Consider the following 24287-nt stretch of genomic DNA (forward strand, 5'->3'; position numbering starts at 1 on the left):
GTTTTGGTTAAATAATCGTAAATAACCAACCTACAACACGGAAATGGTTAAATAATGCTATTATTTAACCATTTCTGCAGCTTGTGTTTGAGCTGAGGTTACATTTCACGTGCTTTCTATCTATTTTTAAGTGATTATAGAATTTTTTTATCTGCATAACATAACCTGTTGCACAGTCAGTTTAAGGAATTGTTGACTTAAATGTCAACTATAAAACAAATTGCATTAAATGCAAAGTGTTGAAACAATTAAACTTGTGGATGCTGCTGGAAAAGGATCTTAATCAAATTTGCTCAGGACTTCATCCAACCTATCGTACAAGGGAGTGGTTGCTCTCCACTGTCGTCACATACTTGCCCAGGATTACTTGATTCACTCACCTGGACTTTCTTAGACAGAGAACGTTTTACCCATAATCCACTGACTCTAAGTGCACTCTACTGTAATTTGTATCATAATGGACTGTATGTAATTGGATCTTAATGTGACCTTATGATTATATTGGAATAAACTGCATTGCTTTGAATTGAATTTGGAATTGTAAATCTAGAAATATTAATTGAAACGGTTTGTCTTGCAAAATGTCTTGAAATATAATTTTTGAAGAAGTTCTGGATGAATAACTGAACTGAACAACATTAAATTAGTAGAAGCCATAATGAAATGTGTTAACAACTATTAGAAGCCAGTTATTAGAGGTCCGTAAAGACGTTTTGTGTTTCTAGAGGGGGTGCAAGAGACAACTTGGGTGATTCTGGAACTCAAAATTAGATTTTTATTCTTTGTAGCCTTCTAGCAATCAGTAAAGAGACTGTGCTTGTAACTGTGGAGGATCTAGAGGAAGATAATGGGGGTTTAAATGGCTGCTGACAAGTTCCCAAAGATCACTGAGAAACTCTTAGCGGGCAGTAAGTATGAGATGAGATGGTGATGAGATTTTAAAGCTCAAAGACAGGCCCATGAGAATTTCTACCAAAATTATAACATCAATAAGTGCAAAAAGTCGTGATGAACTTCTAGAGGATCCTGGAAAATTCCTAGAGATCAGACAGCTGATTCTACAGAAAATTGGGAAATTATTATTGTCTAAAAGAGGCTCCTTAATGAAAATTTTAAACTCCACAGGTCAAAATGGATTTCTAAGAGACATCACTAAATAGATCACTGGCAAGAAAAGATGTTCTAGGTTCTCAGTGAGCAGTTTTTGAGCGCAAAGAGTCGGGTATGTTAGAAACAGTTCAAACAATCTTTACATACTCTCATATAGGCTAACATTTGTTTTGAATTTTATTCTATATAAATAAAACTAAACTACATTTATTTTGCACATAAATGTCAGCATTATTAGGTCTTTTATTATCGTTGTCTTCTTCATATTGTTTTTGTATGTAATGTTTAATAAATATATAACAATTAATAAAAATCTGTTCTTTCTTGTCGCTGCCTACATGCTTTAATTTTGAAATGTCCCCACCGGAAGTATTTCTGACGTTTCTAAACTTTTTCGTGCCGTCGTGATCAGAGGCCGTCCGTCTAACAATCCGGTAACAGCCTGTGGATTGAAGTATTCTCTCTGTCCGGTCTCCGTTCATTTTAACGGGCGAGTGTGTTATCCGTCGCTGTAAACCCGCTGCTCTTCCTCTCAGCTCCCGTGTTGGATCTAAAAATGGCGGCTGTTTCTGCGGACCACGGTGAGTCCTCAGAGTTGAGCTAACAGCAGCTAATGCTAGCTCCTCTTTATGGGTAAACACTCAGAGTAGGAGGACTGTAAATCACTGCCACCATCTCCCAGTGTTTGTGTTATATTCGTAATTCGCAAATAAACTGATCAACCATGACTTATTAATGGTCTAATAGCCAGTTAGCGCATTTGTTAACGTTTTAACTCGTTATTGATCAGCTGTGTGTAGAGTCAGCTGATTATGAACCATCTGTTGGTCAGATAATCCTTTTCTGTTTAGATGTGGATTTACAGGACGAGAAATGGGGAGAAAAATCTGGAAAAACTTTATCAGCATGAAAGAGAGAAGTAAAAACACAATATTACTAGGTCTGAGCTTCTGTTATTTCTGTGACACAACACTTAGCAATCATTACTTGCGTCTTTGGATTGTGATGACAATTTATATAACTAATGTATAAAGTGGCTTTGATTAGTGTTATTCGCTTTGTCTTGCCTTCTAACTCAATTTCACTCCATTTATTGTACTTAATCTTTATAAGACTGGGTCAAGTATGTTGGAAAAGTTCTTTAATTGATTATTGAAATAGTTGTCAACTAATTTATTAATCGAATAATTGTTTACTGGAGTATACAGACAATAAAATATGCCATTTGCTAAAAGAACAACCCACTCAGAACAATAATTTGGCCAAAACTGTAAAAAAAAAACTATATAGATTTTGCATTTAAGATAAAAAAAACCTTCGTTGTCTGTAAATATGCTCTATCCAGAACTCCTGGAGTTGCCTGGTTTTAGCCTCACCTGGTTAAAATTCTGTAAAAACTCTCCCATTAAGCACCTTTTGCTGTGCAATTATTAAGCGAAGAAATAATCAACAGATACAGCAGAATAACAGCAAAATAATCATTAGTTGCAGCCTTAATCCAATAATCTAAACCCCTAATATACAGGGGTTCTTGCACATTCTTAAAATCAATCTAATTTGTGTTTATAATTTTCCATGTCTGTATGAGTTTGAAAACCTATTTGATTATTTTTTCCAGACTTTTCTTCTCTCCATTATCTGAATGCCTATAATGCTTATTAAATGCAGTGGGTTTGACATTTGTTTGTTAAATTAACATGGTTTATCTTAGATTTGCCTTATCACACCTTGACTTTAACATCTACCGATCGGTATTTTGGTTATTGAGTTACTGACTGGATACAGTCTTGTGGTAGAAGGGTTAAAGGGTCATTTCATTGCCTGTTAGGTTGAACTGGACAGTCTAAAATGCTAAACTAAGCACTAATACTGCTTTTTGGTGCATACAAAAATAAAGTACCCAAGTTCGAGGTGTGTTTTAGAGAAACAGCTCGTAGTCTAGGACGTCTGGAGGGCTCTGGAAAGCTGAATGGCAAAGAGACTGTTCAAATGCTTTGCACATATTCAAAATATTAACTCACTAAGATGATTGCAACGTCTGCTGCTTTTGAACAAGTGTTGGTCAGTTGCACTTTTTGGAATTCAATTAATTTAAAATTAATAAGTACATTGGTTTACAATATTGAGTTTTTTTTTTTTTTTTAAGTTTAATTCCAGCGTTGCCAGTCCTAATGAGATGCTGAGAAAGATCCAGAATCGAACAATTTGTTGGTGAACGGAGGAGGGCTCTGGTCAAAACAAAATAAAAAAATAAAGGTTGGTCTACTCTGTTCCTTTTTTGACTCGTCCAAGAGTTCTAGATGCCATAAAAGCAGTGAAATGGCTCTGTACCGCTCTCTGAAAACTATTCCAAATGTTTCCAAAGTTTCCAGGATTGGCAGATTTTCATGATCTTTCAGGTTTAAAAAATGATGCTTCCAAAATGTCCAGAAGTTGTTCCTAATCAGACGAACAATAACAGGAAGAAATTCCAGAAAAATGGATTTTGTTTTATCTTTTAGGTCTCAGCAGCTTGTTGCCTTGACTCACTCAGTCACATCTGACCATGTAAGCAACACAGACAGCAACTAATCCAAGACTAAGACTGCACCAGGTCCAGAGCCAGTGGGGTACTGGTCAGAAACCAGCAGCAGGGAGACAGGGTGGCTGTGCTGTCACCTTCCAGCTGGAGAGGCAGACTGATGGAGAGCGACTGTCGGATCCCAGTCGCTTGCTGTCGACCTCGAGTCCTCCTCCTCCACGCTTTGTTCTGGGGTCTCGTCTCGCTCAGGTCAGTCTCTGATCTGGACCCGGAGGATGCTTTGGCTTGACCAAGTCTGATGATGTCATTGATTCAAACAATTTTCCTAAATTTGTAAAGCTAAAATTCTGTTAATTGATGAAAATAACATTTTGTATCTCACCAATGTTTAAAAGTATTCCCAATTTACTGGCCTAAAAATCTGGAAAAATAAGGAGTTTATTCAAGTATTTTTGAAGTCTGAATAAGTATGAAAAATTGTAAATGGGGAAATTTGTTTTATTTTCCTCTCCATTGTTTAAAAGATCATCCCGTTCATCCATCTGTTTATCCTTTCTTCCTTCCCTCCCCCCTCATCTCCTCATTGTTGATCTTTGGATTCCTACTTTTAAAAATGACCGGGAATTCAGTCCTTTTCCAGGATTAAGGGTCTGGAACAGTAACAGTAGTTTCAGCCTCCAGTGGAGTTTTATAGTCTCTGTGCCTAAATAGAAATTAAGTTTCTGAAACTAAAAGGCAGTTTTTATGCTTAATGTGTTTTTATTCCAGAGTGTTTGGAGCAGCTCTGCTGAGTGAGGAGAAGACAACAGGTACGCTTCAGCTGCTTCAAACATGAAACCCTCAGCGAGTTCAAAACTTTTCTTCTGTCTGACCTCCTCCTTTTGCTCTATTATCAGCAGTGAAGCCTGCTGTCGCCCCCTGCTGGCTGCTGGAGAACTTTGTTGTGTTGGAGGAATGCAATCTCTGCAACGACTTCAACGCTGTACGTTTCGCAGTTTGTTTTCCTTTTTTTTAATCAGCAGAATACACGATGTTTGAACCCTTTTTCCCATTTATTTATAACTGTTTTTTTAATTCAATTTTTTAGATTTGATTTTTTTAATTCTGTCTGCCATTAATAATTTTGATTCTGCTCAAAGATGTAAGGAAGAGGTTTACATCACTGAGACATATGAGCTTTAGATACTAATAATCTGTTACCTTTTGTGTGGAATCAGAGGGCGGCTTCTATAGTGTACGCTCACATAGTGATAAAATGATAAAACGAGTTTCCAGTTTCACAAGAATAAAATAATTTCCTCCTTGACATGAGCTGGTTAGCGGTTTAGAGCTATATGAAGGTTTTTAGAGGTTTTCCATCATGTTGGTCCTACAATATAAAGTCTTATGAAGGAGAGGCCAGGATGACAAGTTTTCTCTTAACGGAGGCGCTGTCGTTCTATTCAAAAGAGTAAGCAGCACAAGCAGAACTCTACAATCTGTCATTGTTTTTAATATTTTTCTTCCTCTTTTGTGCGTTTTTAACTAGTCTGCATCCGTTATGCTGTACTTGTTAATTTCTAGCATAGAGAAACTCAATGCTACTCCCTATTCAATGTATCAAAAGAAAGGTGGTAAATTTGATAACATTATTAAAACTTTAAAATTTTTGCAGCAGAGGGAATGATTGTGGCTTTTCTGTTTTAAATAGCACAATTAGATCCTTTTACATTTTTATTTAAAATCTTTGCTTAAATACTTTTACACTGATGTATTTTCAGTCAGTTACCTCACGGGGAGGATCTTATACGAACTCATGGTGATCTCCTTCTGAAGGTTTAAGTTAATTCAGTTGTTGAACAATCCATGAAACCCAGAAACTTTACATCTGGGAGCCTGGATCTAATAGGGGGCCGGTTCTGAGAAGATGATAAGCCGGTCTCAAATATCTTGAACGTCTGTGTTTCAGAATATGCAGTCGGCATGCAGACAGACGGGATACGTGGAGAGAGTGAACTGCACCAGAACCAGCAGAGAGGAGTATAAGAGGTCAGTCCCTGATCATCCGGGCTCAGTGGAGACTGAAAATTACAGATGGCTTCCTCTTGGAGAAGGAGATCAGTCAGGAAAAGTTTGAACACATTTAGGGACTTTTTTCTTTGAAGAATTTGTTTAGGCAGGGTTCCTAAGCAGTCTGAAAAAATATGGAATTGAACTTTAGCATATTCCAGGTCTGGATGAACATGGAAAAAGAAAAAGGTTTGGAAAAATATATGTATTTCCAGACTTTTCTGATTTCCTTCCTAGGTAATTGTTGTCTTGTCTTTCCTCCTTGTGTCCTTCCTTCGTTCCTTCCTTTTCTCCTTGCTTATTTCTTTACCCTTTTCCTACTACTTCTTTCTTTCCTTCCTTCTCTTACCTAACTTCCTTCTATCATCCCTTCCTTGTGACCTTCCTTCCTTTCTTGCTTCCTGGTGTCCTTCCCTTTATTTCTTCCTTGTGTACCCTCTCCATTCACTCTTTGTGTCCTTTTCTCTAGTCTTCCCCCATTTTTCTCTGTTTTTTCTTCTTGTGCCCTACCGCTCCTTTTCTTCCCTTTCTTAATTCTTTGGGTCCTTCCTTGGTTTCTAGATGTTCTCCTTCCTCTCTCTGTCCCTCTTTTGTGCCCTACTTCCACTCATTTGTTCTTCATTCCTTGGTTTCTACTTCTCTTTGTTGTGTACTTCCTTCCCTGCCCTTCCCATTTTTCAGTATCCTCCTACATTCCTTGTGTCAATCTCCCTTCCTTCTCTGTTTCCTTCTGTCCTCATCTCCTTCCTTCCTGTTCCTGTTTTTTCCAGGTTTAATATTTAAACTCTGCCCACTGTAGAAATATCTGCCATAAATTCGCGGTGAACTTTGAGATTTTATATTTAAGGTTAAGGACTGGGAACCTTACATGGAAACTGTAGGAACTCTGCATTAGGTTTGAAGTTGAGTCGGATGTAAGTAGAATAGTGTTAACTGCTCAGGTACTAACTGCTCTTCTCTTCCCAGCTGCCGCTCCGCCCTGTTGGAGGAACACCTCTTCTGGAAGTTTGAGGCCGCCATGTTGGCTCTGATGGTTGTCTTTGCTGTTCTGGTGGTCATTCGTCAGCGCTGGCTGGATCGCCTTGCCTCTGAAAAGGTCCGCCGACAGATCGAGTCCATCTAGGAGGTGGATCTTGTTGGGTTTTTAAATCCTGTGGCAGTATTTTAAAATGTATCCACTCTGAAAGGTTTTGATTGAGATCAATCAGGACTAAAGAGAAACCTGCAGAGAAACCGGACTGTTGGATGTTCTCGATCGAGCTGGTGAGCTCCTCGCTCCGTCTGTGAAGTTTTTCTCTTCACCAGCAACTGTTTCTCTCTTCAAACTGCAGAAAAAACTAAAAGCAGGACGGTGAAATGTCCCAACTCCTGATGCAAACAGTAGAATATATTTTAGTGTACAGAGTTTATAGAGAATTTAGGGGAGGAGTAGTTCTCGACCTGAGAATAAAAAACAGAACTTGAACTAAGTGAGGATCAAACTGAAAAGAAGTGAAACTAATCCTTCAGAAACAGCAGCGGAAACTTTTTCTCCTGACGTCGTAAACCAGCTGCATCGCTCTGATGTCACAGACAGGAACTTCCAGAAATGGTCTCTGGAAGTAACATCACAACACTACGAGGCAGCAGCTGTTTCTGAAACAGTTCAGCTTCATATCGTGTGGTCTGGACTTTCTTTACATCACTGTTGGATGACGTGGCTGTATTTCACTTCTGACTCCATATAGCAGGTTCCTACGCAGCCTGGAAAGGTCTGGAATTTGATCTGAGTATTTTCCTGGTCTAGATAAGTAGGGAAACAAGAGTATGGGAACATGTTTGTATTCTCAGACCTTATTGCCTGTCCCATTGTCTACTTCTTTGGGTTCTTCATTCCTTTCCTTTGTCCCTCCATCCTTGTCTTCCTCTCTCATTCTTTCCTTCCTTCCTGTACCATTTTTTTCTCAGCTTTCTATATTTAAATCTTGACCACTGTAAATATCTGCCATAAATTCATGGTGAACTGTAGAGTTTCATAGTAACTGGGAAGTCTCGAAATGTTTAATTTTGGCATTAAGGATGTGTAGGAACGGTGTTGCACAGAATTTACTGGTTGAAATGGATCAGAATTGGACTCCACCAATCATATCCACCCATCTTCATTCTGATTGGTTGCTGCTTCTAACTAAAGAAACTCCAGAACATACTGTTTAGATTTTATGCTCCTGAGTCACAGCATTTCTGCCTTGTTCTGATGTTTTTATTGTAAATAATAAGTTTGTTTCGTTTCTCTGTGAAGTTTCTGACAGAATAAACTGAAGAGAAACATAAAACAGAGTAAATGGATTCACAAGCAAAAGTCATTCCAGGGTTTCTTATGCAGCCTGGAAAAGTAAGGAATTTCATTTATGTATTTTCACATCTGGATAAGTATGAAACATAAAAATAAGAGGATGGAAAATATGTCTTCAGATTTTTTTCAGTCATCTCTATCTTCCAGTCCGTCTGTCCTGTTCCTTACAGCCCGTTACTGTCAGGTTCAAACAACCTAAAATACTTATAACATCACAAAAAGAAGAGAAAGACAAAGAATTAGTTATTTACTCGCTGTGAGGAGAACGGACAGAGATGTGCTTTCAGTTACAAATCTCCTACCGCTCTGAAAACCATCTGTCCGATCCTCTCTTTTTATTATCTTTGGGGCTCCCTAGTTACAATGAATGTCGCTCTCTTAGGATGGGAAAAACAGCTGCATCGTAAACAGGTCATAAACACCATTATCTTGTAACAACACACTTCCATAGTCTCCTCCAATCTTAGGATCAGTGTGTTTTCTGTTCAGCACAATCAGCCTTCATCTTTATGACCTTTGCCTGCAGACAAACTCATCACATCTTTTACTCACACAAACATCATGAAAGGTTATAAAATCAAATAGTCAAGTTAAAGAAAAGGAAAAACATAAGATAAATCTATATTCAATTATTCCAACAGTTACTTTTCCAGGTTCTGTTTTCAAAGCCAGACGGTGTACAAATGTTCATTTACTTCTAAAAATTGCACTGTGAAATCTGGAAATTTGAGTCTGAAAAGGTGTGTAGGAACCTTGTATACAGGTCCTTCTCAAAATATTAGCATATTGTGATAAAGTTCATTATTTTCCATAATGTCATGATGAAAATTTAACATTCATATATTTTAGATTCATTGCACACTAACTGAAATATTTCAGGTCTTTTGTTGTCTTAATACGGATGATTTTGGCATACAGCTCATAAAAACCCAAAATTCCTATCTCACAAAATTAGCATATCATTAAAAGGGTCTCTAAACGAGCTATGAACCTAATCATCTGAATCAACGAGTTAACTCTAAACACCTGCAAAAGATTCCTGAGGCCTTTAAAACTCCCAGCCTGGTTCATCCCTCAAAACCCCAATCATGGGTAAGACTGCCGACCTGACTGCTGTCCAGAAGGCCACTATTGACACCCTCAAGCAAGAGGGTAAGACACAGAAAGACATTTCTGAACGAATAGGCTGTTCCCAGAGTGCTGTATCAAGGCACCTCAGTGGGAAGTCTGTGGGAAGGAAAAAGTGTGGCAGAAAACGCTGCACAACGAGAAGAGGTGACCGGACCCTGAGGAAGATTGTGGAGAAGGGCCGATTCCAGACCTTGGGGGACCTGTGGAAGCAGTGGACTGAGTCTGGAGTAGAAACATCCAGAGCCACCGTGCACAGGCGTGTGCAGGAAATGGGCTACAGGTGCCGCATTCCCCAGGTCAAGCCACTTTTGAACCAGAAACAGTGGCAGAAGCGCCTGACCTGGGCTACAGAGAAGCAGCACTGGACTGTTGCTCAGTGGTCCAAGGTACTTTTTTCGGATGAAAGCAAATTCTGCATGTCATTCAGAAATCAAGGTGCCAGAGTCTGGAGGAAGACTGGGGAGAAGGAAATGCCAAAATGCCAGAAGTCCAGTGTCAAGTACCCACAGTCAGTGATGGTCTGGGGTGCCGTGTCAGCTGCTGGTGTTGGTCCACTGTGTTTTATCAAGGGCAGGGTCAATGCAGCTAGCTATCAGGAGATTTTGGAGCACTTCATGCTTCCATCTGCTGAAAAGCTTTATGGAGATGAAGATTTCATTTTTCAGCACAACCTGGCACCTGCTCACAGTGCCAAAACCACTGATAAATGGTTTACTGACCATGGTATCACTGTGCTCAATTGGCCTGCCAACTCTCCTGACCTGAACCCCATAGAGAATCTGTGGGATATTGTGAAGAGAACGTTGAGAGACTCAAGACCCAACACTCTGGATGAGCTAAAGGCCGCTATCGAAGCATCCTGGGCCTCCATAAGACCTCAGCAGTGCCACAGGCTGATTGCCTCCATGCCACGCCGCATTGAAGCAGTAATTTCTGCAAAAGGATTCCCGACCAAGTATTGAGTGCATAACTGTACATGATTATTTGAAGGTTGACGTTTTTTGTATTAAAAACACTTTTCTTTTATTGGTCGGATGAAATATGCTAATTTTGTGAGATATGAATTTTGGGTTTTCATGAGCTGTATGCCAAAATCATCCATATTAAGACAATAAAAGACCTGAAATATTTCAGTTAGTGTGCAATGAATCTAAAATATATGAATGTTAAATTTTCATCATTACATTATGGAAAATAATGAACTTTATCACAATATGCTAATATTTTGAGAAGGACCTGTATTAGTTTGTTGGATAAGCAGCAGTAGGAGAAGGCCATTAAAGAACACTGCATCCAAAACTTTTACAAAATTAGTTTTAAAAGCTTTCTTCTACCTGTGTCAGTTATCCCCATAACGATTCTTAAAAATGTAACTCAAGCATTGTTTTGGTTTATACTTTAAGTTTATGACTGTTTCTAGGAATCCAGGACTTTGTTTCCCTGGGGTTTAAATAAGTGACACAGAGACCCAGTTCATTTAGCCATTCTTCAATGTAGGAAAGACAAGAAATCATGCCGTTTAAGAAGGAAAGATGCTGCTGGATGAGGACTGGAGTGTATCTTGTCATCAGAAACAGTGGTGAAGGTGGTAAAATAAACCTCAGAAGCTCGCTGTTAGGAAACTGCAGCTGCGAGTGGCATCTTAGGGTCATCAAATGTTCCTTCAGCATGTACACTAGTTGGCTGGGAGGCATGCCAGGAAAACCCTTTTCTATCCTACCAGAAATATAAAAATAAAAAAGATCTTACTGGGACCTTAACTGGTACTGTGTTATGGCCTGTGATCTTTGTGTTGCAGTCCACTGTGCAGTTGCAGGTTGCTGTGCTGTTACTGATTGGCTGGCTCGTCTCTGATTCCCCGTTCAGGATTGGCTACCTAGATCAATATCTGTTTTGATTTTGGACAAATTGTCTGTTGCTTTGATTTCTTTAAAATACATTAAAACACGAGGTCCATTTCACAGTTCTTTGTCGAATCGTTTTACCCACGGCTCCAGTTAAATTGAGGTTTGGCCAGAGACGTAAAAGGTAGTAAAAGTACCCTTTATTTTTATTTTATTTTACGCTTGAGCATTCAGTCAGTAAGTGAAAACCCAAAAATATTTATAGGTAGAACAGATAAAATCAAGGATTGATGTGGCAAATCAAAAATAAAGCATGTCAAATGATAAAAGCAATGTAAAAACCACAGCATTTTTTAAACAGTATTTGATTTTTATTCCTTCAAATAATAAAGATGGGAAAATTTCCTTGCTCGGTTTTCTTTTTTCCACACTTATCCAGACCTGAAAAATATTAGAGGCAAATTCCAAACCTTTCCAGACTTTGTATGATTCCTGCATTTTACAAAAAGCTAAGACACAATTATCAAAACTGTTCCACTAGCTTATAATAATGCTCCAAATCAGTGAAATAATCTAGAAAATCCATTTTTTATTGAAGCAAATTTTTTGGAGTGAATAGACAAAAGCTTGGACTTCTTATTAAAGCTGCAAAATACACAGATTAAAGATTGTTACAAGTAATTGTGTTAAAGCTCACAACATGGTTTCTTTCCATGGCTAAAATAACCTCCAGGTGATCTCACAGAGAGCCGTGATTGGTCGATGCAGTTTAGGTCATGTCAGGATTTAATTATTTACATTCTTCTGTGATGTTCAGACTCAAACCAACAATTCTGATTATTTAGCTGTTCTTCAGACCTCAACATTTATTGAGCTGAGATATGCAACATTTTCTCCATTTTCTCAACTAAAACAAGCGGCACAAAACAAACACAATAAAATAAATACATGTGTTGTGTAATCAGTAGCTTTCTGCTAGTTTGAGTCTAAATGTGATCTAAAGTAAATTCTTTGCTTTAAAATCAACATTATATGAAATCTTTATACATTTTTTTAAAAAACGTTAAAAGTACAATTTATGTACAATAAATGATTTTAAATCTCACTGATTCTGCAATGTTTCTAATTAAAAAACAAAAACACAGCTTGCTTCTATTTTAGTCTAATTGTAACTGATCTGAGTTATTTTTCAATGAAAGATTAAATCTTCAACCTGAGAAAATTATGTCTACCATTACAAAGTAAACAAGCTGCTTCATGATTTGCTGAGCCATCAGTGACTTCACGTAGAAAAAAAAAAAAAAGGCCGAGCCTTGGCTGTCAGTTGATTGGCTCGTAGGCCATCTTTGAGGTTTCTTTCTTTTTCATGAAAAATAGATAAACTCCGCCCACAAGCAGGAGGACTATGGGAATCCCCAAACCTGCCGTCATGATGCCGATCACCATCGGAGAGAACGAGTCAACGGGAGGAGAGCCGACGCCCACCAGCATCGTCCTGGGTGAGATGGAGATGGATTTATTCATAGGTTCTCATGGATCAGCAACAGCTAACAATCAATAACGAGACAAACTAACCAGCTGAGGAACATGGTGCTGTTGTAGAAAGGTTCTCCTGCCATGCCGAAGCTCACGTTCATTCCCATTGCTTTCGGATCAGAATAAAATGCTTGAATCAAAGCTGATGAAGCTGTCGTCGTGTTCCCGCTCTGTGCCAGTGGGTCGGAGTTTTGGCACGGCGTTGCATCCTCGAGAGCCGGACAGGACTTCCGGTACGCAACAGGCTTCCACTGGATAAAACCCAGGACATCTGAGCTATTGTTTGCTGAAGACACCCACTGAGACACCTAAAGGGTTATAACGATACATAGTTGAATAGCAGCAGAAGAGATCAGTTTAAACTGATCCAAACAGAAACATAAAAATACTAATCCTTCAAATATCACTTAAATCAGATCAAATTTGACTCTGAAGTGGCTCAAGGGCCAAAACTTCTTAAACAGTGTGCGAGCTAGCTTTTTATTAGGAGCATTTCCTATCTTTAACATGGCTACTGTCATAATTTTAAAATATGCTGAACAATATTGAAAAATTCGAATTAATGTTAAATAAAATTATGAAATATAAAATACTAATAATATAAACAAAGTGTGTATTTTGCTGGGAAATAACAAAGGTTTTGCTTTTGTTGTCACCTTGAATATTGAAGGTGTGTACTCGTCATCGATGAACTGGAGAACGTCTACTTTGCTTAGCGGATAAGCCCCGCCCACTGCCTGCAGCTCCAAGATGAACCTGGAGGTATTGGAGCGAGGCAGCAGGCCGTTAAGCCACACCTCCAACTGGGAGGAGTTAGCAGAATGGAGGAGGCGGGGCCAGAGCTCAGCACGCCCCTCTGAGCCAAACACTGACAACTGAAAAACAAAAAAAGCTTAGAGTTAAGAAATTCATGATGCATGAAGGAAACCCATTTCTTTCACCTTTTTAATAATAAAGAAGACTGGTGCTATCTGATGAATATCAGACATATTTCATAATTTTGACTCTCAATCATGACTGATATTTGTGAGACAGCTCAGTTAATATAACGAGATGGTGTCTCACAATTATGAGAAAGGCAAGTAAAACTGATGAGGAACATAGCTAGAATTAAAGGGTAGCTAAACACAAATAATGAGCTTATATTTCATAAATATAAGATTGCCAAGTCAACTCCATGAGTTCATATATCTGAATGATAAGTTTTATGATAATATCATATATGAGCTCTTAATTTTGCCTGTGTCCTGGGTTATCACAAGGACCAACCTGAAGGCAGAGTGATCCGTTGCTGGACTGTGGGACAGACCCACAGAGCACAGCTGTGTAATCCGACAGGTTCATCCGAGACCAGCTGAAGTCCTGCAGCTCATAGGCGGGGAAGAAGTTGGAGGTCGCCTCAGCCGTGTTGTTTTCGTCATCGTACTCCAACAGCTGGGAGACACAACAAAATGTTTTCCAGCAAACACAGAGAGGAGTTTGTGCTAAACGATTAAACATCTCTGGCAGAGGTTCCTGACCCGGCTGAAGACAACAGCGGTGCTGTACAGGATGCTGCTCTGCGGCTCCACCGTCAGGCTGCCACTGGTGTTACGAGCCAAAAACTGACGCCAGTTTACCTGAGATGAAAAACAAAAAACTTCATTAAAAAAAATGTTTCGACAAATTTATATACTCAACAAATTCAAAAACAATAAAAAGAAATAATTATAAAAATACAAAACAATTCCTGGTTCATTTTTATTTTGAAACAACAAAAAGAATAATAATCTGATATTTTACAGTTGTTAAAAATGTTTATTTAAAACAGTGACTAAACTAAAATTTTTCACAAAAAGCTGTTTCAATAAAATGATGCTGCTGATTTAAGATCCTTGCATTTTATTTAATTTTTACATTTTTAAAAGAGACTTAAATCCTCCTAAAAAAGAAGTATACTGTCCAGGTGTTTTAAATGCCCTGTGATTAAACTTTAAGTTCACCTTAGAGAAAAGCATCATGTTTTCACCATCCAATTATTGCTCACTTGTCTGCACAAAGTTTTGCAAGTTTAACAAAGTTCAATTTAAGGCTTGTTTTGCTTTTAAATAACATTGATCACTTAAAGTTTCAACCTACATGAAACACAAAAAGTAACTTCAGTTAATCTAATTACTTACTTACACGTGCATCTAAGACAAATTGAAAATAAATTTTATTTCAGTAATTCAAGTCTAAAGACAGTTTTTAGATACACAAACAGATATATACAGGGGTTGGACAATGAAACTGAAACACCTGGTTTTAGACCACAATAATTTATTAGTATGGTGTAGGGCCTCCTTTTGCGGTCAATACAGCATCAATTCATCTTGGGAATGACATATACAAGTCCTGCACAGTGGTCAGAGGGATTTTAAGCCATTCTTCTTGCAGGATAGTGGCCAGGTCACTACGTGATACTGGTGGAGGAAAACGTTTCCTGACTCGCTCCTCCAAAACACCCCAAAGTAGCTCAATAATATTTAGATCTGGTGACTGTGCAGGCCATGGGAGATGTTCAACTTCACTTTCATGTTCATCAAACCAATCTTTCACCAGTCTTGCTGTGTGTATTGGTGCATTGTCATCCTGATACACGGCACCACCTTCAGGATACAATGTTTGAGCCATTGGATGCACATGGTCCTCAAGAATGGTTCGGTAGTCCTTGGCAGTGACGCGCCCATCTAGCACAAGTATTGGGCCAAGGGAATGCCATGATATGGCAGCCCAAACCATCACTGATCCACCCCCATGCTTCACTCTGGGCATGCAACAGTCTGGGTGTTACGCTTCTTTGGGGCTTCTCCACACCGTAACTCTCCCAGATGTGGGGAAAACAGTAAAGGTGGACTCATCAGAGAACAATACATGTTTCACATTGTCCACAGCCCAAGATTTGTGCTCCTTGCACCATTGAAACCGACGTTTGGCATTGGCATGAGTGACCAAAGGTTTTGTTATAGCAGCCCAGCCGTATATATTGACCCTGTGGAGCTCCTGGCGGACAGTTCTGGTGGAAACAGGAGAGTTGAGGTGCACATTTAATTCTGCCGTGATTTGGGCAACCGTGGTTTTATGTTTTTTGGATACAATCCGGGTTAGCACCCGAACATCCCTTTTAGACAGCTTCCTCTTGCATCCACAGTTAATCCTGTTGGATGTGGTTCGTCGTTCTTGATGGTATGCTGACATTACCCTGGATACCATGGCTCTTGATACATCACAAAGACTTGCTGTCTTGGTCACAGATGCGCCAGCAAGACGTGCACCAACAATTTGTCCTCTTTTGAACTCTGGTATGTCACCCATAATGTTGTGTGCATTTCAATATTTTGAGCAAAACTGCTCTTACCCTGCTAATTGAACCTTCACACTCTGCTCTTACTGGTGCAATGTGCAATCAATGAAGACTGGCTACCAGGCTGGTCCAATTTAGCCATGAAACCTCCCACACTAAAATGACAGGTGTTTCAGTTTCATTGTCCAACCCCTATATTTCAAGCATTTATTTTTGATAATTGTGGATTATAGCTTATGAAAACCCAAAATGTAATTCCTTAAGAATTGTGATCACATTGGACCAATAAAATACATATTTTTACTCAAAAATGGTGTAGGGGTTAAGCACGCGACCCATGTATAGAGGCTACAGTCCTCGAAGCGGGCTTACCGGTTCGAGGACTGGACCCGGAGACCTTTGCCGAATGCCTTCCCCCTCTCTCTCCCCATATTTCCTGTCTGCCTACTGTCAGAAAAATTGAAAATTAAAGGACTTTAGGGCCGCAAAAAAAAACAAAAAAGTTATGTTATGAGCACATTCTGACCTACACAGTCATAATTAATGTAGAGTGGAAGGAAAATATGTGGTAGAAAAGTTGTAAACTGGGCTGACCTCATTTTGCTTTTGATCTACAGTGCCTTGTGAAAGTATTCGCCCCCCTTGAACTTTTTAACCTCTTGCCACATTTCAGGCTTCAAACATAAAGATATAAAATTCTAATTTTTTGTGAAGAATCAACAACAAGTGGGACACAATCGTGATGTGGAATGAAAATGATCCAATGTTGTCCCAAATGACTGATGATGATAAATAGAATCCACCTGTGTGTAATCAAGTCTCCGTATAAATGCACCTGCTCTGTGATAGTCTCAGGGTTCTGTTCAAAGCACAGAGAGCATCATGAAGACCAAGGAACACACCAGGCAGGTCAGAGATACTGTTGTGGAGAAGTTTAAAGCCCGATTTGGATACAAAAAGATTTCCCAAGCTTTAAACATCCCAAGGAGCACTGTGCAAGCAATCATATTGAAATGGAAGGAGTATCAGACCACTGCAAATCTACCAAGACCCGGCCGTTCCTCTAAACTTTCATCTCGAACAAGAAGAAGACTGATCAGAGATGCAGCCAAGAGGCCCATCATCACTCTGGATGAACTGCAGAGATCTACAGCTGAGATGGGAGAGTCTGTCCATAGGACAACAATCAGTCGTACACTGCACAAATCTGGCCTTTATGGAAGAGTAGCAAGAAGAAAGCCATTTCTCAAAGATATCCATAAAAAGTCTCGTTTAAAGTTTGCCACAAACCACCTGGGAGACACACCAAACATGTGGAAGAAGGTGCTCTGGTCAGATGAAACCAAAATCAAACTGTTTGGCCACAATGCACGGTCGATTTCAGCAGTACTTCCGTCTATCCAGGACCCAGTTCGAAGATCTGCTGCCCCGCGTTGGGAGACGAATCGGCCTCCGGGACGCCAACTACCGGCGACCGCAGTGAAGCCAGCCCGAAGCCGGACACCGGACACTCAAGCTCCGCGGAGCCAGCGGCATCCAGTCCACGGCCGATCCGAGTCAGGCACCCAGATTTCGGCAAGCTGCTCTCTGTTGCTCCCTCTTCTGACGCCCGGTGGTTCACTAGGGACCGTCAATAAGTTTCTGAACCAAACAATCGTGGAAAATCTAAGTGCCTGAATCGGATCAACCGTGAGCTAGATGCCGCTAACTCCGCGGAGCTTGAACATCCAACTTTAAACTAACTTCACCGTGGTTTACCGGCGCTGTATCCCCGCTGCTGAACACCTGTCCATCTGTCTTCGGTGAATAAATAAATCTCAGCTCAGTAAAAAAAAAACAGCCGATTTTTAATGTCCACATCTCCTAAATATAAGATATTTGTGCCTGAACATAACCAGACCAGATCCTTTCTGTACTTGTCTCGGTAAAAGTAATTAGTTCTGAGTCATGCGACTCTGGCTTGCTGCACACCGCCACTATGATCTGGTCCTCCATCTTCACTGACAACCGTTTCTTCTCCGCTTTGGTCCTTCACCCTACATCACAGCCACATCCAGTCCCTGATTGTTTGACGCGACGCGAATTTAGGCAAAAGTTCAGATTTTTCAACTCGTCCATCGCTCCCGCTTCGCTTTGCGCGCCTTCCGCGCCGCGCCCTCCGTGTCCTTCGAACCGCGCCGCGCCACTCCGGTCCTGAACGCGCCTCTACATAGGGATAACATGTAAATTGGCCGCTCCTTTCGCAGAAACCGCGTTCGGTGTGAACGCACCATTATGGAGTAAATAATCAAATTTACACGAAACATTATGAAAAGTTGAACTTTGTTTTTAGCTGTACTTCATAAAAACGAATATAAACATGAATTAGTTCACCCTATGGCTGTGAATTCACTCTAGATTTTGTGTGTTAAAATATAACCATGGATTAATACAGTTTAGGCCTGAGTGAACTGAACGTATAAATGCACCTGCTCTGATAGTCTCAGGGTTCTGTTCAAAGCGCAGAGAGCATCATGAAGACCAAGGAACACACCAGGCAGGTCTGAGATACTGTTGTGGAGAAGTTTAAAGCTGGATTTGGATACAAAAAGATTTCCCAAGCTTTAAACATCCCAAGGAGCACTGTGCAAGCAATCATATTGAAATGGAAGGAGTATCAGACCACTGCAAATCTACCAAGACCCGGCCGTTCCTCTAAACTTTCATCTCGAACAAGGAGAAGACTGATCAGAGATGCAGCCAAGAGGCCCATGATCACTCTGGATGAACTGCAGAGATCTACAGCTGAGGTGGGAGAGTCTGTCCATAGGACAACAATCAGTCGTACTCTGCACAAATCTGGCCTTTATGGAAGAGTGGCAAGAAGAAAGCCATTTCTCAAAGATATCCATAAAAAGTCTCATTTAAAGTTTGCCACAAACCACCTGGGAGACACACCAAACATGTGGAAGAAGGTGCTCTGGTCAGATGAAACCAAAATCAAACTGTTTGGCCACAATGCAAAACGATATGTTTGGTGTAAAAACAACACATCTCATCACCCTGAACACATTATCCCCACTGTCAAACATGGTGGTGGCAGCATCATGGTTTGGGCCTGCTTTTTGTCAGCAGGGACAGGGAAGATGGTCAAAATTGATGGGAAGATGGATGGGTCCAAATACAGGACCATTCTGGAAGAAAACCTGTTGGAGTCTCCTAGAGACCTGAGACTGGGACGGAGATTTATCTTCCAACAAGACAATGATCCAAAACATGAAGCCAAATCTACAATGGAATGGTTCACAAATAAACGTATCCAGGTGTTGGAATGGCCAAGTCAAAGTCCAGACCTGAATCCAATCGAGAATCTGTGGAAAGAGCTGAAGACTGCTGTTCACGAACGCTCTCCATCCAACCTCACTGAGCTCCAGCTGTTTTGCAAGGAAGAATGAGCAAGAATTTCAGTCTCTGGATGTGAAAACTGATAGAGACAAACCCCAAGAGACTTGCAGCTGTAATTGCAGCAAAGGGTGGCGCTACAAAGTATTAACGCAAGGGGTCGAATAATATTGCACGCCCCACTTTTTAGTTTTTTATTTGTTAAAAAGGTTTGACACATCCAATAAATTTCATTCCACTTCACGATTGTGTCCCACTTGTTGATTCATCACAAAAAACTTGAATTTTATATCTTTATGTTTGAAGCCTAAAATGTGGCAAGAGGTTGAAAAGTTCAAGGGGGCCGAGTACTTTCGCAAGGCACTGTACATAGTAAAGTAAGATGAGACAACAAAACAACTCAGACGTGAAATGTATTTCATGCAAAAGGAGCTCTAACCAAATACAAGTGCGTTTTACTTAAAAGTGGAACTAAACCCCAAGTTAAAAGAATAAATCAGACAAAGTTTGAAAAATGCCACCAAAGTAGGTGGTGCCAAGTGTGAGGATGAGCAGCTCGAGGTGCTGACTCGGCAATGCCCAAAGCTGCTACGGGGGCATGTCAAAGTGAGATGATTTTATATCCTAATGCAGGGGGCTGTGACTTAAGCATGTACCAAGCTGTACCATTTGAACCAATAGGAAAATTGTATTCCAGTAACCACCATTCAACCTAAACACGGCAGTACTAAGATGATTTTAGGACAAATATTGCAGAATAAACAAGTTTACATGAAATAAAAATAAAAAACACAATAACATAAACATAGCACCCTTATGGCCCAGTTTGTACAGTTTACGTTCTAGAATTGTGCCGCTCAAGGTGGCAGCAGGTTGGAGTAGCTCTGTTACTTTTCACTTTGATTAATTCTTTTTAAGAACTCAAATTCCTCTTGTGGTGGATTAAAATAGATTTTTTTTTGGACTAGTATCCTCTCCAGTATCAAATGCTGTGCAGCTGTAAGGATTTTTCCTGATACTTTTTTACTTTTGGACATTTGTTAGGACTCATCACAATGGCGGTGGGGTTGTTGTTTTTTTTTACAACCAGGGCAATATCTGGTGATTTTAACCATGCTTCACTCTCTGCTACACTTCCAACGTTTCAACAGTTTGTCAGCTGTTCTACCAGAGAAAACAAAACGTTGGATTTGTTTTATGCAAATGTCAAGGACTCATACATTTCTACTGCAAGACCTCCTCTAGGCAAATCAGATCACAATTTTGTTTTTCTCTGCTAGAAATATAAGCCCCTTGTTTAGAGGCAACCTGTAATAAAGAGAACTGTGAGAAGATGGTCACAGGAAGCTGAAGAAGTCCCTGTCTGTTGTTTTGAAGCTACATTCTGGAACACACTGAGCCAGCCACATGGAGAGACAACCAACTACATCATCTGTGTAGATAACACCATCCCCACCAGAACGGTGAGATGCTTCCCCGATAACAAACCCTGGATCACCAGTGACCAAAAGAACCTGCCTAACAAGAAAAAATTAGCCTTCAGAGATAGAGACAGAGAATCATTGAGGAGTATACAGAAGCAACTTAAAGTCAAGATAAGAAACAGCAAGGAGGTGCACTTTGTCAGAAACTCCAGAAGACTCGGGTAGAGGCCTCAACAATCTCCTGGATCAAAGACTACCTGACAAACAGACCACAGTTTGTGAGACTGAAGGGTTGTGAGTCTAACCAGGTAGTCAGCAGCACAGGAGCACCACAGGGGACTGTACTCTCACCATTCCTTTTCACTCTGTACACCTCAGACTTCCAGTACAAGACAGACTCCTGTCATCTGCAGAAATACTCAGATGATTCTGCAGTTGTTGGTGGATCAGAGATGGACAAGAAGCTGAGTACAGGAAGGTGGTGGACCGCTTTGTGGCATGGTGTGGAAACAATCATCTCATTTTGAACGTGACTAAAACAAAGGAGATGATTGTAGATTTTAAGAGAAACAGGAATAAGTCAAAAACTATTTCTATCATGGGAGAAGAAGTGGAGGTGGTGGAGGAGTATAAATACCTCGGTGTTCACCTGGACAACAGACTAGAGTGGAGATGCAACTATGAAGCCGTCTACAAGAAGGGACAGAGCAGACTGAAGTTCTTGAGGAAGCTTAGGTCCTTTGGTGTTTGCAGCAAGATGCTGCAGATCTTCTATAAGTCTGTTGTGGAGAGTCTGATCTCTTCTGCCATCATCTGCTAGGGAAGCAGCATCAGAACCAGGGACTTAAAAAAGCTCAACAAGCTGATAAAGACGGCTGGCTCTGTTCTGGGGACTCCTCTGGAACCTCTGGAGATCATTGTGGAAAGACGGATTCTTCATAAAATGAAGAACATTATGGAGAACCCTGAGCAGCCTCTTCATCAGACTTTCCTACAACAACAGTGTCTTCAGTCAGAGGCTTCTTCAGATCTGCTGTAAGACGGAGCGCTACAGGAGATCCTTCCTGCCCACAGCCATCAGCATCTACAACGGCTCTTTGAAGAAACCTTCATAATATGAGCTATAACAACATTTAATTTCCCTTTGGGATTAATAAAGTATTTTAGAATTTCATTTAATTATCTCCACAAAAAGTTGGTTTGGGGTTTAGTTTCTCTTGAATGTAAGTTAACATACAAATGAAAATCTGGATCTGTTTAAGAATTTTAAGGCCTAAAACTTAAGATAATTTATAAACCGGCTGAATGAAGCTGGTAACGGAGATAAAAAGCCTCTCAACTTTAATTCTTCACATTGGGTTTTTCCAACCAAAAATATAAAGTTTAGCATCACGCATTAAAGCCTCATTAGGTCTGACACCATTGCAGAAAAATTACCTGACTGCAACATTTTATTTACTTACATATTTAAAATTTGTAGTATCAAATGTTACTAAAGATGCACAGATCAGGATTTTGCTGCCCTAAAGTCTAACAAATAAAAACAAAAAACATCTATTTTATCAATAATAAGAGTTTCTACTTAATTTTGAAGGCAGAAAAACTTGCCTTATTGTGCACATTTTTGTGCAAAATGAGGCAACGTGCTGATGAAGATTGTTGGACTTAACTCAAAAGGTGAAAAATGCTAACTTCACTCATCTCTATCTTATCAGTAACATAATAATGGACAATAAATAAATTTATATTTCTAAATATTTGTAGGACAATTATTATCTAATATTTAATGTAGTGACCCCTCAATCATACGTGATGAAAACAGGAAGTCTTGCCCCAACCTTGACCGTAGACGAAGAGGAGTTGGTGTGCACGATCAGCAGTGTTGGCGCCCCCTGGCTGCAGAACAGGAAGTGCAATGTGTCGTTTTCTCCCACAGCTCTCACATGAAGAAGCTCGCCACCAGGGGGTGTGGAGTTCGAGTTTGGGAACAACTGCACTGTCAGCTAAATCAAAGAAGAGAAAACAAAGCAAAGATTAAAGAGCAGTGATAGCTTACTTAAAATTTGATAGATCAGCTGAGAGTCAGTATGTTGAGGGGAAACGTGCGTTCAAAAACATGTGGAGACCTTTACTGATAAGATTGTTAGAGTTTATACAATTATCTCGTCTATCAGGTCACATGAGTGCTCTTTTAATCCGTTTATTATCAGAAAATAGATAATATTGTGAAAAGCTAGAATACTGTATTTCATTGTGCTTTTCCTTTACTAACAGTTACTATGAAATAAATTATACAAAACAAAACAATTGTCAAACAGTTCATAAAAAAATATGGGAAGATTTCAGTCTGTGCTGACTGTTAGATTAATAAATACTTTCACTTCCTGTCTGTCCCTGCTGTAATTTTGCTCTTTCAGGGGGTAATTCAATGTATTTTCTTACCGCTCTGCTGTAGGAATCTCCACCGTTGAACAAACTTTGACACGAATTAAAAATAAAAACGAGTAAAATCCCCCAAACTCGGCCAGTCCCTGCTGTCACTACGGCCGCCATCTTTGTTGTGACTGAAATGCGGCGCGGGTCACATGACCGCTTCCTTCATGTCAGCTGACCGTTGAGAAGCCACGCCTCTATGTGTCACATCTTGAAGGAAATAGGCTTGCCTCCCATTGATATATGTTACCTTTTTTTACTTTATTGAAAGAAGTACAAGCTAGTTTTTAATATGCATTTACACAAGTGAACAGAAGTAATAGAGATTATTCCTGTAAATACATTAAATAAAGTGCATAAATCAAGTGTTTTTATAGCTTTCTTTAATTAGAGTCAGATGTTTACAATTTACTGTTCAGAGTCTTTTTGAAACGCCAGAAAAGGGATTAGAATGACTGAACTTAGATATGTGTATGTGGAATTTCACTAAGAGTATTATTAAATTTATAATATATTGTTTCTTTTGTTTTTTTGCTTTTCATGTCATGGACTCCAAACAGTACATTGTTCCAACTTAAATGGAAATAAGAGTGAATCTTTTTGGCACTAGTATGACAGTGCCAGAACAAGTGTTTCACGGTTTCAGGTTCAGACGCACACAGAGAACAATTCACACACCTTTCTTAAATTTCAACCAGTACTGCTTGGCAGGGTAATATCTACGAATGAATTTATATGATACTTTTCTTGCTTTGTTTGTAAGCAGGTCAAGTCATAACAAATAAACTTTATTATCCCCAAGGGGCAATTTGTAGTGCAGACAACAGTGAAAACATAAAAAAACAGCCACACAAAAACAAAAAGGAGGTATGTGTAAGGCAAGTTCCACACATTGACTCAACTTAACCCATTTACAATACCTGGCCATTAATGAACAACATATGGAGTGGTGGTATTCTGTTTGAAACAATGACCTAATGCAGCAATGGTTATTTTTGGATTTGATAAAAAGGTATGTGTGACTCACCGGTGTGGGGGTCAAAGGGTGGAACACAGGTTGGTTCTCAGCACAGGATACCAGAGGGAACAGCATCCATAATGATTGGCGAATTGTTTTGGGGTTACTGGAATACCAAAAGGTTACATGAACTCAGAGTAATTAGGTAAATTCACATTATCACTGAGTAAATGAGTTACTTGAACT

General features: G+C 39.7%; 2 protein-coding genes across 4 annotated transcripts; one reads left to right on the top strand and one right to left on the bottom strand.

The window, feature by feature from the left end:
- The first annotated feature begins 1473 nt into the window (after positions 1–1473).
- jtb (jumping translocation breakpoint) lies at positions 1474–7992 on the top strand. 3 transcript variants are annotated; one of them, XM_047383396.1, is made up of 7 exons: positions 1474–1691; positions 3257–3366; positions 3612–3880; positions 4400–4440; positions 4531–4613; positions 5580–5659; positions 6647–7992. In XM_047383396.1, exons 3-7 carry the CDS (start codon positions 3792–3794, stop codon positions 6801–6803), a joined length of 450 nt encoding a protein of 149 aa, XP_047239352.1. In that variant the 5' UTR covers positions 1474–1691; positions 3257–3366; positions 3612–3791; the 3' UTR covers positions 6804–7992. The 3 variants fall into 3 exon arrangements, with proteins under 3 accessions (XP_047239352.1, XP_047239350.1, XP_047239351.1); XM_047383394.1 differs by having other exon boundaries at positions 1479–1691; positions 4528–4613; XM_047383395.1 differs by lacking the exon at positions 3257–3366 and having other exon boundaries at positions 1479–1691; positions 4528–4613.
- Positions 7993–11336: 3344 nt separating this feature from the next.
- Positions 11337–23250, bottom strand: LOC124879080 (glycosylated lysosomal membrane protein). The gene is made up of 7 exons (XM_047383389.1): positions 23093–23250; positions 22489–22653; positions 14044–14142; positions 13793–13957; positions 13180–13398; positions 12563–12831; positions 11337–12482 (listed from the first exon to the last, which is right to left on the bottom strand). Exons 1-7 carry the CDS (start codon positions 23201–23203, stop codon positions 12308–12310), a joined length of 1203 nt encoding a protein of 400 aa, XP_047239345.1. The 5' UTR covers positions 23204–23250; the 3' UTR covers positions 11337–12307.
- Positions 23251–24287: the final 1037 nt, after the last annotated feature.

This window comes from Girardinichthys multiradiatus, chromosome 13, assembly GCF_021462225.1.
Source record: "Girardinichthys multiradiatus isolate DD_20200921_A chromosome 13, DD_fGirMul_XY1, whole genome shotgun sequence".
NCBI classification, from domain to species: Eukaryota; Metazoa; Chordata; class Actinopteri; order Cyprinodontiformes; family Goodeidae; genus Girardinichthys; species Girardinichthys multiradiatus.